Consider the following 15,716-nt stretch of genomic DNA (forward strand, 5'->3'; position numbering starts at 1 on the left):
TGTGATCATAACGCTTATTTACCTTTCATGTTATTAGGAGAGTCCACACTAAATTCATTTCCTACAGACTAGTTCATCAGACAATCATACGGAAAATGATAGTCGTAGCAAATTTTTATAATTATTCAGGTTGTAGAAACGGAAATTTTTATGATGAGCAAACGATTACATTTCTTTTGTTTAAACAATATTTTTTTTTAGTGGAAAACTGAAGTAGGAGATTATTTCTCTTTTTTTCCAAACACATTTTTTAAGCGAAGCATGTTTTAATTAGTAAACGCGAACCTTGTTTTTTCCAAATCAAACTTTATTTTTTATAGTGAAGGAGAAAAAATGGAGCGAGCGATTAAAATCTTTGCAAAGATTAATTGTTTGTTTCATTATAGAGATCAACGTAAATCGCTCGAACGATATATATATGCTCGGTCCGTTAGAGACCGCGTAATAAATATATCTTACCATCATCAGATAGTCGGAATGACTTGCTAGCCTTATTAAGAAAGTCTGAGTTTTGACGAAAGTGCTCTGGAGATTTCAAATACATGAGTATCGTAAGCTTATGATCTTTAATTTCGTGAAGTCTACATATAACATAGAAAGGACACACTCAGTGTTCACTTGTCATATAAATAACAATCAATACTAGTTTTAATTTTAAAACGCCTCGGTGGCCATGTGAAGGACTCGGGGTTCGGGATTTTTTTATTTTTCTGTAAGAAAAAAATCGAAATCATGTGTTATAACAGCAAATCTTGCACTTATTCTATTTATATGGATAGTATTAGTGCAGAATTAGCTGTTATAACACATAATTTCGTATTTCTTTTTCTTTTTTTACAAAAAAAAAAAAAAAAAAAAAATCCCAACCCCAAGTAACTATAGTGGTGGAATGGCACATGAAACTTATAAATTACTAATGGCTAGTTCGAGATGCCCAACTTTTTGTGAATTAATTTTATTGGGTTCTTTTGGGTCATTGATGTCCTTGATGTCTTTGTCTTCAGGTTTAACGTAAAAAAAATCACAGATGGTTACATTAATTTCATGCAATGTACTAAAAAGTATCTTGCCATAAGTCATGTCTGAATGCTTTCCAAATAATATAAAATGTATATATATCTGCTATTGGATTTTGTATTTGACAACAAGAAAATTACACAGGAAGGAAAGCAGTTCAACAAATAGTCATTTGTTGTTATGTTCTTATAACAAAAGTTCCAATGGAACATTTTTTATTGATTATTTTACAATGAAAATTCCTTTATGAGCATATAGTTCATTTCATTAGAAACGGATACTACAATCAAATTTCCAGAGGAATTTAAAATACGTAATATTTCTTCTTTTGGAACTTGCCAATTCTGTTCCGTGACTCACAGACTAGAGATATATATAAATTCCTATTCAAATGCTATTGCCAAGGGGTATACTGTTGTTTTCAGTAATAAAAAAAATGAAGAGCAAATATTTTAACAGCGAAATGGTGTAGTTTAGAACTACAAAAAAATAACAAAGATTTCATGTAAAAAATCGGTATTCGGCGTCTTTACTAAAGAGTAAAATTTGGCGGGAATATATGGTTGCTTCCGCTTACTTGAGTATAGTTATCCCCCTTTGTTCATGGCGGTGGTCCAAAATTGTTTACATTGACGACCTTGAGTATTACTTCAATAATGTTTCAAATTTAGCCCGTGTCATGACAGTGAAAGAACAATCCATTATGTAAGGTATTTATTGTTGCCGAAAACATGCCAAGGACAAGCTTTGTTTATGCAAGAAATCTTAAACTATTTTATAAGGTTTGAAGAAGCACATGCAGTTTGTTTACATCACTGTGATCGAGGACTTTATATTACGATATCACGTTATAAACTCTTTTTACATTACTTTTTCAATGCAAAAATTCAAGATCGTACAATGATTCTAAACAATTATAAAGATTTAATTCCATTATTAATTAATTAATCGGCTAACATGTCTGAGGAAGGCCATATATACCTCGGTAACTTGAACACATCGACGAGTTAAATTTAGACAGTGGCTGCTTGTCCATGCATACGTGCGTGGATGGGGATCCTCTATAGGTCTCAGTATCGTATTAATTTTCCCTTAGACTTCTATAATGAAGTGCATATTTTTAGGATTTTTTAAAAAAAATATGCAAATTGATTCAATAAAACTTTCACTTATGTAGCATTTCTAAGGACATGTGAAAAAATAATTTCCCGCAAAGAAAATAGTGTGAGTCCACGAAGATCGGACAGAAAAGTAGTCTTGAACTGTAAATAGCCATTTTCCCTACTTTCACTTTCGTTTTGCACTCACCAAACCAACCTTTTCAGTGGAACATTTTTATGATATTATGTTAGATTTTCTTTTAAAAAAGTTCTTCATCTTACAGTGTGATGTTTGCTCTATTTTATAAGTCATTGTTCATATCTTTCAACAAAACATTAGTTTGTAGAGAGGCAAAAAGAAAATGCACTTTATTTTTATAGCATCCATGTTTTGATGTACACCCGCTCATGGATATGCAATACGATACTGGTACCTACTGGCTAATGGTTTACACATCCGGTTTGAGTCAACACTTGTAATCATGTCGGAAATAGTTTATTTATCTTAGTAATGTGGATATTGTGAGAAATTCTTTTTATACAAATATATATAAAATGATACTAATACAGTTTAAATCGTAACTGATGTAACAAATAACGATTAAAAATCATTCAGATTTAATACAAAATACACATTTAGCAAACTTGACAGACTATTTTTGCACATCGAGAAAGATTGTTTTCGAACATGATTCAGTCTGGCACATTTTAAATCATAATGCTGCCATTCCAGACGGCAGATGTGAAACATATCCATTCATACTGGTCCTTCTTTGAAGAAACTAAAATTTTTAGAATATTCAATACGTTTTTTAACACTTGGGATATTTATGTTATCAGCCAAGATTTAATTATTAATTTTTAAACATCTGGTAAAGATGATGCATCGACTTTCGATGCCAGTTGTTTCAGCCACACTGACACTTCGGCCATAGTTATCTCAGCAACAGTATATTTTGTCCATACATTTTTAAAATATTGTATATGGTTACCAATATTGCATAATTTTGTATTTAAGTTATAAAAAAAAAAGAAGATGGATGACAGTAAACTTATAAAAAAAATAATAATAATTGATTTTAAAAAGAGCAATTTACATAAGTAGAAAAAAAAGATAAATAATTGATAAACATAAACAAATAATTGAATGGATGTTAAAAACTACCAGTTTATATTTAAGAAAGTTTAAACAACAAAGATAATTTATAAAACAACTTGAACAGTTACCCAAGCCATGTACTCAAGCTGAAAGGATGGCAAGATTAGAAAATTGCTATTACTTTATCTAAGGACTCCTATACTTTCATAACTATTTATAGTATACCTGAATGACATGCATCTTTGCTCTCTGCAGTTATTATTCCACACTGTATGATTGATTATAGCATTTCTTGTTTTGTAAATACTAAAGCTGTTTATGCTGATGAAAGAAAGTTTCTTTTCTATTAGTTGCCTTAGATTTGTTTGTCTAAAGTTTCTTTCTTGTAACATAAAAAGGATTCCTAAATACTGATCCATTATTCACCATGTCGTTTGGGCATGTCCGAACACAGGCAACAGTGTGACTGTGAAAAATGGCAGCATAACAAATTTCCAGATGATCAACCATAAATTGTGAATCTGGAGCAGAAGGTACTAAAACTTCAAATGATATTAAAAAAAGAATGCCCCTCTGTTGCATTAAATCAGGAATTAAAGATGACAGAACAATAAATAGTAAATAAACTGCAACATATATTTTCATAACTTCTGTGACTTGCTCTGTGTTTGACCAACATACATGTAATACCCGTACATTTTCAAGCACAGGGGCTTGCTCCCACTATCAAATATGCAGTCAAACTGGTATATAACACGAATAGAAAACTGTTCAGTTTATCAAATGTGAACACTGTTTGCTATGACATTAACGGTCGTACATTTGCGGATAAGTTTGACAACATTTTCGTAATGAATCGGGCATTTCTGTCATGATCCTGTATATTTTTGACGCAAACCGGACGTTTGAACAATTTGCCTGAAGAGGCTCCCCATCCACGAATGCATGGACGAGGAGCCACTGCCATTAATAAATCAGCTAACATGTCTGAGGAAGGCCGTATATACCTCTGTATGTTGAACACATTTACTCTTATTGGATAACCCTCTAGCTCTAACGTAGATAAAATAACTGCCTATCTGACCAGGAAGATTTACAAATGACTGCCTATATCTTGTAATGTGCATGCATAGTTTCTTGAAGAAGTGGGAGTAAACAAAATTGCCAATGATAATCCACAGCTTATGCAACTCTATGAACTTAGTGGTCAGATGGAAGAATTTTTTCCCAGTATTGTGGGTCTGCTATTAATTAAAACTTCATGGTTGAATGCCTCTAAGCCGAGAAACATGTGAAGTCTGGTGTCATATTACAGGACATTTTAGGATTGTTTGTGATTTTTGGCCAGGTTATACTAAAGAACCAACTTTGAGGCAGTTTACACTTGTTACAATAACAAGCAACCAAAACAACCATAACAAACCCCTCTCAAACCAAAGTACATTGGAGCCAGTGATCAAAGCCTTATTTAGTTTGGAATGATTTGAATTGCCGACTATGAACTGATCAACATTAATGATGTCCCTGTTATTTATGGAAAATAACCCAACTCGCCCAGACGAGTAATAAACAATCAAATTAAATTATATTGATTTAAGAAAAAACTTAGTCTGATATACTAATGAAGATATTAAAAGGCTTTATACTATTATTTCAACATATATTTGTGAAATGTATACCTTTCTGGCATTTATAATATATAGGTGTCACATTAAATATGAGTGTTTTTTTGGAAAGTGAAAAATACAGATGAAAATAAGTTGCTTATATATTTTTTTTTATATACATCTCCTTAAAAAGTCAATGTATAATTTATGGTAATGTTTTATGCCCTACATTTGTTGAACATTAATTTTATTTATCATGTTTCAGGAGGTTTATTCTTTTTTTAAAGAATTTCATGGGTATTATCTTTGTATAATTAGCTGGAAAGTTAATAAAAAAATGCTAAAACAAAAATCAGAGAAATGTAAATGTATTATAATGAATTCAACAATTAGACTGATTTTTAAATTGAAAAAAAAAATAGTCATTTGAATGAGTAGTCTAACATACAGGTAGAAAAAATGTATAACACATGCAAAAAAAAAACCCAAAAAACCAAAGTTTTCAATAATATCTGATTAGCTGCATGAGATATTTCAACTTGCCTAAACATAAATACATTTTTAACGTATCATAACCTCATTAAAGCAATAATTTGTATAACACTTTCTTCAATTTTTACAGAAATGGCATCTGGTGGTTCTAACAATAATGACCGTCCCTACAGTTTGTCCAAAGATGAGGCTTTAGCTAGAATGCTTCAGGAGGAGGAATATGATGCAGCTCAGCATGCTGATGAACAGTTAGCTAGACAATTACAGGTATGTCAGATAGTATGATCCATAATACTAGTAAATCAAAATAAAATCTTTCTAAAGAACTCAATATTGACTTCTTGTCATGTGAAATTTAAAAAAAAATGCTGGTTTTTTTTTTTTAAATTTGATTACCTCTATATTCTTCATACATATGACAGACATTATATAATGTACATGGTCTCGGTTTACTGTTTTAACTTTCAGACCATGTACTTGGATTCTGATGTATCTGAATTGTCCCATTATTGATGTTTCATTTTTTTTTGCCAATATCATAAAAAGAAATTCAAAACAGTATCAAGTTAAAGTTGTTCTGTCCATTTAACTGTTTCCAAAATTTAAATGTGGATTGCAAATATGGTTTTTGAGGTGACTTTTAAGTGATTTTTTCTTTATAATGATAGTACATCTTTATTCAACATTCAATTTAAACATGAACTTGCCCCTTTCACCATTCCCTGTAATATTTCTTTCGTTTATTTTTTTTGTAGAGGAACATGATGTTTGGATCACACGATGGACCTCCGACCAATCGTAGTGTTGCTAATTTACGTAACCCTGGAAGGGCCATGACCCCTATATCACAGCTATTTTCTAGCCTTGTTAATGCAAGCTTAGAGAGAAATCCAAGACAATCAAGACGTACTTTAGGACTACTTCAGGTGAAGAATTGAATTTAGAACTAAATTTTTATTTACTTCAATTCAAGCCTTGTATTAAATAGTAATTGTGACTTTTAAATTTTTTTAATATTAAAAAACATGTATATAGCCATGCATATGGAAAAAACCACTGCAAGAAGTATAAGGAACAAGACAGTGATCAAATGCATTTTGAATAATACTTAGATCTATTTTTGTAACTTGTACTAAGGGTTTTTACCTTGGGTTTTATTGCAAAATTAAATTCAGCTTTAAGTTCATTACTTGTCCAATATGTACATTCATAAAACACTATAATCCAGAATTCAAAAGAAAAAATAAGATATTCATTTGCTAAATTGATGAGTTTATGCCTGAAAAATTCAAAGAAGAAATGGTTTGGAGATAATTATAACAACCTTAGTTGAAAGTTGGATGCCTTCCAGAACAGTTTTTTGAGTATTCAGATATCCATTCTGTGCATTCATCTGCCTATTCATTCCATTAATGATAGTTTGTCATGCAACATAAACATTGTAGATGTTGGTAAATCCTTATATAACCTCAATATACTGTACATGTATTTTGTTCTTATTTAGTGGCAATTAAGAGGTCTGACTATATAGGAATCTGCTGGGTATCTTTGTTGTGTCAATTTAAACAAAAATTATTGCAGTTGTCATCAGATGAAGAGGACCACAATGATTCAGATAATTCTGATTCTACCGTAGAAGAAGAATCTGAAGGAAACACTACAAGGAATAATCCCCCTAGTGTCAGAGGACGAGGTGCTTCAAGGGGAATAACTGGCCGTGGTAGGCTAGGTTATAGACCTACTGAAACTGTGGTAAATGTGACATCAGGATCATCAGATACCCCTAGGTCAATGTTTTCATTGGGGTCAGAGAACCCAAGTACAAGGACAAGTGTAATAAGAGGGAGGCCACCAAGGGGTACAGCTCTGAGAGGCACCAGAAGGGGAGCTACAAACAGGAGAACTTCAACTAATAGTACATCAGGTTCTGAATCTGGTGAAAGTGGAACTCAACCTGCTGCAACCACACAGACTAGGGCACAAAGACGCTCAATACCCCCTAGGTCTATGGAACCATCAGGTCTGTAATTAAGGGAAATGTTTTAGTAGAAATCGGTGCTGCATAGTGTTTGAAATAAGTGCTTGTCCACTTGCCCAGTAAAGTTGGAAATGACCAGGTGCTATATCATTGATGCAACATGATTTTAGAGAAATCAAATGATGAAGGCAGATCAGTTTAAAGACAAGTTGAGTGAAAAATCAATAAAATTTCCCAGCTAAGCCATCTTTTCCTATGACAAAAGGCTATTTTTAACACTGCTGCATACATGTGTACATGTAAAGACTATTCAGGAATTTTGGACTATGTCTCAGAAGGAACAAACCAGAATGTCTCCGATAACTAATTAAGTTTTATTCTTATCAAAGTTACATAGCGTTAAAAAAAAATAACAAATATGTCATAACAAAGTATTGTATGACACCAATAATGCTTTCAGGAAGAGATTCAGATAATAAGTAGTATATTTTACCCATATCATAGGAGTATTACTTTTAAAAATCAATGTGTTCTATGTATTGAAACATGACATTCATATTCCAACTTTGATCTTGAATTGAAATTTGCCAAAAAAAACCAAAAAACATATCAGCAAATAGTGTTAATTGATTTAGAAAATTGGTATATTTATTTCTTTTCAGTGCCTCCATTATCATTAGCCATGCACCAACCAGAGTTACCAGATGGAGAAGTAGAACCAGAATTCTTGATACTAGGGAACAGGGAACCAGTCGGTACTGATGGAAGATTCATACACATAATGGTAAATTAGTGCATTCAGACTACAGGATAATGTTGAGAATCTTTTTAGATTATTTAAGTATTTTACATTTAAAGATGGGTGGTTTCCTTTGAGTGCATTGTTTTTTCTCTCTGTAGTATTTCATCTAAATCATTCTGTCTTAAAACCCTAAAAAACAACAAAAAATATATATATATACTTAGTGAAAAAAATGGGTCTGTCACTTGAAAATGGTAATTTTTGTCCATTTCTGACCATTTTTTGCTACATGTGGGCTTCAATGGGAGCTAAACAAAACCAAAGCACATTCATCCTACAGCCTGTGCCCCGTGAAGGCTACTGATGCCAAATAAAGTGAGTTACAGCCACGAGTGGGAGCCAGGAGTCTCCTGAAGGGTCACTCGTGTGAAAAAAATGAGTATTTTTTCCAGTTTTTGGCCTCTGTTTGGCCTAAAACCAGAAGTAGTCAATATAAGGGGTTATCATAGAAATGTGACAGAAATTATTTTTATTTAGTTTCCAGGCAAATTGGAGCACTATAGATTAATTCTGCTCTGGCAAGGGTCCGAGAAATGAACCCTACTGCCTAAAAAATCTTATTTTTTGCTGCCGCGGAAACTCATGACCTCTTCTTTTAGCTTTCAAATCATTCATTTTTAACAAACTCTATATCAGATAGCCACATTTTAAATTACAGTCAAGCTGCTTGCAGATGGACACAAATTGCGCTTTCCTAAACTAAGATTAACACTGCCAGAACCAATAAAGCGGAACTAGGTCCAATCCCGAACAGGTCTGGGTGTAGCACGACAGGGTTTTAGATTTAAAAAATGTTCAGTTTTTTAAGCTAATATTTTGAATTTTTGGCAAGAACTCTATTTATTGTATCTTTATTAGAGAGACCCCATGTTGTTGCTGTTGTTTCTAATGGGCAGATCACCACAGTTAATGGTTCCTGATGACATTGATCCTACTGATTATGAGGTATGTAATGCAAATTTTAATTCTAAAATTTAATACAGGAAACAAAGACTAAATTTACAGGAAATAATATTTTGTTTTCATGAAGCAGGGGATCCAAATTTCAGAGGGTGTAAATGAAACAGCTAGTGAATGGAGGCTTCTTCTCAGATATTTATGTAAAAAATAGTTTTTTTTCCTAGTTGAAGCATTCACTGGTTCCACTCTTATGAATATGCGTCAAAAGATTTTTTCAGAAAATGTATTGCATATGTAAAGGACATGTTGTCACAAATAACCTTCCTACTTCAGTATCTTGCCTATAGCCATATGTGATACCAATATATCCTTATTTTTAAGGCATTATGGGAACTTGCTGAAAGAATTGGGGAGGTGAAAAGTAGAGGCTTAAGTGAAGATGAATTAAAGACATTAAAAACCAAAAAGTTTACAGGCAAAACCAAGTTCAATGTTGAAGGACCCCAGTGCCAAGTTTGTTTGACAGCTTACAAAAATGGGGAGATGTTGGTGAATCTTCCCTGTAAACATGAATATCATGATAAATGTATAAAAGAATGGTTGAAGGTAAGTTAATGCTGTTGCCCAGAAAATGAAAAGAAAAATTGAAAAAAAATGGCTTTTCAAGGAACATAATCCATTATATTTCATGCAAATTGTCTCCCCTTTGCATTAAGACAATGTAATATAAATTGTTATTTTTTCTTGATTTCAAGGGTTCTGTAACTTTAACATTGTTTTAAAGAGGCAAATCTTATTTATACTGTCATGTTATTGCTGTTTTATGTGGATAAAGACAATAAGAGGAATTGAAAGTGTGGTATCGGTAATAAATTGTATTTGATAAGAAATTTTGATAGTACTTAAATTTCCCTCCTGTTAATTTTCTTACTTTTATTCTTAATTTTTCCAGAGAAATGCATCTTGCCCTATATGCCGACATGATCTGAAGAAGGAGAGTTCCTGATTTGTTGAACTGATGCTCTTATCAGCTGTTTCCATCCATCATTAGTTAGTGACTCCTTAGAATGGCTAGTGTTACATTACATGTGCATTTCACAGAATCATAGAAATCAGGCCTGTGTTTTATAAAAAAAAAATCTATCTCCAATCAAGCAATTGGATTGGTCTATAATTGAGTTGAGGAAGGACTTGAAGAAAAAATTTTGATTTGAGATTTTTTCTGAAACCAGGACCATGTAAAATATGATGAAAATCATTCTCTGCATTGAGATTTCTGAGTTGCGTACTCTAATTGGCTATATTGAATTATTTGGCATCACAAAAAAATCAGAATGTTTTCAAGATTTCCACTATTGTTCGTACAAAATGTGTTGAAATATTGGGTAAAATGATGAGACACTGGTTCACCTGAAACAACATATCATATTTTCTGGTGTAACTTTTGAATAATTTAATCACTTTTCACATTTGTTGTTGCACAATACATATATGTATCATCTTTTTTTGAACATCTTGCCCCAGCGCCATAAAACTTGAACATTTACTTAAGTCCGAGAAGATTCGTAATTGTGACATCATCAATTTCAAAGACTTTGATTGGATTTACCATGGATGTTTAGAATATTCGCAGCCTTAAATACTTTAATTTTTTTGGCGCCAGGGCCTGGATACCATATTGATTGCTGTTGACATACTGGATATAAAACCTGCCATCAAATCTGATCATAGACCATGGTTTTGTGGATATTTAACCAAGATATACATGCATATGAACAGTTCATATTCAAAGCCAACTAGTATTACTTAACAATCATGTATATTTTTTCTAAAATATTGATTTTTATTTCATAAGTGCCAAATCTTAAAGAAGACTAAATTTTGCTTTCAGTTATTCTTACTTGTGCATTTTATAACAAAACCAAAATAGCTTGCGTGAATTAAATGTGTATGTTTGCATTTGCAAAGATTTAAAGGTCATGTGATTTAGCTAGTTAGATATTTAAGTACCGGTAGATGTTTTGGGGATAATAGATTTTTTCTACTTTCAATTCATACATGCATATTATCAGTCTTGCAATTAAATGAGAATGACTTGGTAAAGACCAATACCTTTTAAAAATATTGAACTTGTATAACTGTTTTTAGTTCTGATAGTCTTCAGAATTCCCAACTCAACAAGTCAGGGTCTTTAGTGATCCTCATATCCAAGTGACTGTCACACTTATGGTGTCTGCATGAAACATTGAACTATAACACTACACTTTTGGCCATTAAATACAGGTTAAGGCATATTTATGCAGTTATTGTTGAGGAGATATGGTTCTGTTTTACTTTGGAAATTTTGTAAATCAAGATGTCTGTGCTCACTATAATTTTCTGTCTATTGTCTACAAGTTGTAATCTCTCAGCTTAAAACACAAAAAGCTTATATGTCAGTATTTTGTCATTTTAGTACTTTCAAACAATTTGTGATGTGATAAACTGTGGCCCACCTGACAATCACAAACTTGCACCATCATATTTATCTTTTGAGGTGTATTATTTTCAGAATTAATAACACAATGCTTAGTGATACATGAGAATCTTTTTTCAGGAATAGAATACTGTAGATATAGTATTGTTAGCACAGCTCTTTGATATCTGTAAGTTGGATTATGAAGATATTATACATTTTTAATTTACAAATGGATGATTTGTGCCATTGGCAGAATCATTTAAATTTTGAAAGTGAGGGTATTCACCTTGTTATTGTGTGTTATTGTATTTATACATTTTCTACCCTACTACCCAAATTAGAAAGAGATCCTCATGGCTTTTTGTCCAACACATGTGGTTTCCAATAACAATAGACCTTTTTCATATTTATGGAATGCAAGCCATTTTAACAATTTTTTCAAAGGGACATATACAACCAACAAACAGTACAAGCTGGTTGGTGGTCTCATTAGGGAAATTTCTGGGAATGCTGCTGAATCTCCTGCTTTGACAAAGGCACCCAAGCAGGATAATGTTGATTTTTTATCTTTAAATGTATGGAGGCTCCTGCCAAAAGCAGGAGAATTAAGTAGCACTCCAGCTAAGGATCATGCAAAATGTGATTCATGGGTTAAAAGCCTACATATTTTTATTTTTGATATTTTGTTTGAAATGCCATAGTAAACAGAAATTAACATGTGGTTTTTCATATAGCCCATGTTCTTAGGAGATAAAAATTATATAGAATGCACTGTAGATTTCAAAATGAAGGGAGATAACTGTAAATGACGCTCAAATACAATAGAATCTACTGGATTTTCAATGTTGATTATCTCCTAAGAGCAGGCAGATTTGAATTAATAATTACACATTTCATAGTATAGACCCATAAAACAACTTAATTACAAAAATAAAAATATGTAGCCTTTTTTGGGGTGTATCACATTTTTCAGATTTTGCATGATTCTTACATAGACAGCTACTTAACACCTATGGGGATATGAAAAAGAACTGTTAAAGAACTACATACATGAATCTTCAAATTTTATCACAATATATGATGATGATGCATCTTGCATTTACTGATATGAGATTGAATCTTGAATGCATGCAGTATCTGTGACGACTAGGTCAACTCTATTTGTATTTTGCTGGGAAGTTTTTTTATGTTAGTTTTCTCTTTAAGTTTGCTATGTTATGTTGAGTTATTGAATTTACTCATGAATAGAAGGTCAGTGGTTCTGATAAAAGTCTCGAGTTACAACACATCATCATGTCATAACATGTGGTATCTCATTTTTTTTAAATTACTATATTTTATATTTTCTTTCTCATTGTCATATACAGATACATGTTCAAGTATTAATGAATTAAAAAGTTCACTTTATTTAAATTTACATACACAGTGTCAAGTAGTCCTATTTCAGGAATACAATGTATTGTACAATTTCTAATACATGTACATACATGAATATATATCTGACTGCTTTGCTTTAATGCTGTTTTAAACCTTGAATGTTATTTAGAGCTTAACCATAAAATGTTGTCTCATCATTTCTTACAAAAATACATAATTCTTTGATTCAAAATTTTTTTGGACCTTTTTTAGTTGACATAATGTTTAAGGGATCTGTTTCTATCTTCCAAGAACATATGTTATCATGATGTGGCATTATTTTGATCTTATATTCATACTTTAAAAAAAAAAGGTACATAATTATTCATGTCATAAAATACTGTTTGTTATCTATGATGAAACCTTGAGAATATTAGTTGGTCAATAAATAAGGCAGGCTGTTCCATGGTGGTGTTGTATTTTTATAGCATATTGTTCTACAAATAACTGTTACACTATACTAGTACTTTTAAATATATGTTACAGATACCATGTCACTAATTTAGTCTGGAGTTATTGTTACCTAGAAATAGAATGCCAAGTTGTAAAGTTTTCTCTAATTCAGATATATATATATATATATATATATATATATAACGTGAGGTGTCATCCCAAATACCTGGCTATGGCCCGACGGCTGATATTGATTGAGGGTGATATAGCATGTGATACAGATTTTGCCTTGAAATATACACTTTATCATACTTTTGACAATGGAGAGTAATACAGTATACAACCTGCAATAAAAATGTAAGAAAATACCAAGAAGAGTTTGATATAGGTTCTTTATTACTATATAAAGGTGTGATACAGGTTAGCAATGTGATACAGGGATGTGGAAAAGGGTATTACATCACAATGTTTGATACAAGGTGAACTTTCTAGACTTTATCTGATATTCAAAACTGCTGTATTAAATATATGGTAAACCAATGTAATAAACCTCTAATCTTATTGTAAAATGTAAAAAAATGTAATCAGTGATTCCATTGGAAGGTATATTTGTACCAAATTTTCTAGACTTGGCAAGCAAAAGTCCTTGATGAGTTGAATTGATAACATCTTATCTTTTTTTTTACTTTAAATGTTTAATGACTTCAGCTGTTCAAACTTAGAACTGTTTGAATTAACCTTCATACATAACCTGTTTTATGAATTCTTTATGGCAGACAACCAAGCATAGATCCTAGAATATGCATACCAGGCAACCCTCCAACCCCAGCCTTAAATTGGGAATAAATATTTTTTGTGCATGAAATCTTGATTTTTCATAAATTCTACCACCAGACATTTTCTTGTCTCCTTTCTTTTGTCCTGTATTACCCTTAACATGAAATCCTGGACCCTCTTTTGACATTTGTACTTGATTTATATAAAATAAGATGACAATGTATGGCTTCTTTAACATTACTGTTATTTATCTTTGTCTCACTTCTGAAGGATAATGTTTTTGTGTACCCAAGAATTATGTCTCTTTTACAATACACTGTATTACACTCTAATTTTAATTGTTGTAGATTTTTTTTCTATAGCAATTGTACTTGTAAACTGTGATAATTCTGCAATTTACTGTTTTGATTTTGTTTTCATTGTTATTTTTTAAACTTTTTATTATATTGTATATTTATCATCAAGTTTACATTCCCCTATTAAACACATCAGTACTAGCAGTAACACAATTAATAGAATAATTTCAGAAGGTTCTCAATTTTTCAGAAATACTTATGGCACAACTCTTACATAGATTTGTCACATTTTGACCAAGGGCTAGGTTTTTTAGTCCTTTCTTGAATTCACCATTGTTTGTACCTAAACTGGCTGGCCCAGGCAATATGCTAAAACTTACTATTTTTTTTTTTCTTTTATGTCATACTTTAGAGTTTGTTGAATTATCTCCCCTTTCGGGCAATGTAAAGTTGATAAGTACAAGTAGTAAATTTAACTTTTAAGTGTAAGTATCTGTAAGAATCAGGCAGTGGGTGAAACATGGTATAAAAAACTCACCATTTTGAAAGTTTAATTTGACTATTTGCACAATTAGAATCAATGAAAACAAACAGGAATTTGCATATAATGCTGACCAATTGAGTTACAATTTCATTAAAATGCACTGAAAATGAACATTTCAAGGGCAGATAACTCTGTCAGAAACCTCAATTTTCTAAGATTCTATTTAAAATTTCTGAGCAAATCCAATGATGCAGAGGTCAAATAATGGTCTTTTCAAATAGAGAAATCATCCTTGAGTGATATTAGGTATATTGTCAGGTCAGTGGTGTGTTTGACATGCATGTTTCTGATTTTTCCCATTTGCCTGATTCTTACAAACACTTACACTTAAGTCAAACAAAACAGTATTACTATAGATAAATATGTCAGTTTTATATTTTAGTGTTTTGATTTGTTGCTCAATGAACAACTACAAATTTTATTATGTAGTGAAACTTGTCAAAACCAAACCACTTTTAGGCTTTAAAATTGGTCAGTTTAGACAGGTGTTCAGTTTGCCAATGTTCAAAATATGTAACTGATATAAAAGGACTTTATTAAATTGTCTGGTTTAAACAGATTTGGGATTTTTGAGGGTCAATTTAGACAAGGTTTACTGTATAATTATCTGTGTGATTTCATGGCTATTTTAACATAAAGCTGTTTTTGCTAGTGCAGTACTGAATGTTGATAAAGATTTTTTCTCCATATTTAACCATAGATTTATGTTTATGGGTCCACCCGAATAATAAATAAAAACACTTGTTGCTCATGTCTTGTGTTTTTGCCTCCCCCTTTTTGTAGTTTAAATATGGACAGTCTTTTTTTTTTCTTGCCATTTTGATGGAGAGTTCACAA

At 31.7% G+C, this 15,716-nt stretch overlaps 1 protein-coding gene across 2 annotated transcripts; it reads left to right on the plus strand.

The window, feature by feature from the left end:
• Positions 1-1,599: 1,599 nt before the first annotated feature.
• On the plus strand, positions 1,600-15,630 carry LOC148611579 (uncharacterized). 2 transcript variants are annotated; one of them, XM_088592278.1, is made up of 8 exons: positions 1,600-1,727; positions 5,446-5,582; positions 6,071-6,241; positions 6,897-7,335; positions 7,956-8,077; positions 8,954-9,040; positions 9,377-9,601; positions 9,948-15,630. In XM_088592278.1, exons 2-8 carry the CDS (start codon positions 5,448-5,450, stop codon positions 9,999-10,001), a joined length of 1,233 nt encoding a protein of 410 aa, XP_088448404.1. In that variant the 5' UTR covers positions 1,600-1,727; positions 5,446-5,447; the 3' UTR covers positions 10,002-15,630. The 2 variants fall into 2 exon arrangements, with proteins under 2 accessions (XP_088448404.1, XP_088448405.1); XM_088592279.1 differs by having other exon boundaries at positions 1,604-1,722.
• Positions 15,631-15,716: the final 86 nt, after the last annotated feature.

This window comes from Perna viridis, chromosome 7, assembly GCF_037379345.1.
Source record: "Perna viridis isolate PV_CMFRI_1.1 ecotype Kerala chromosome 7, ASM3737934v1, whole genome shotgun sequence".
Classification (NCBI taxonomy): domain Eukaryota; kingdom Metazoa; phylum Mollusca; class Bivalvia; order Mytilida; family Mytilidae; genus Perna; species Perna viridis.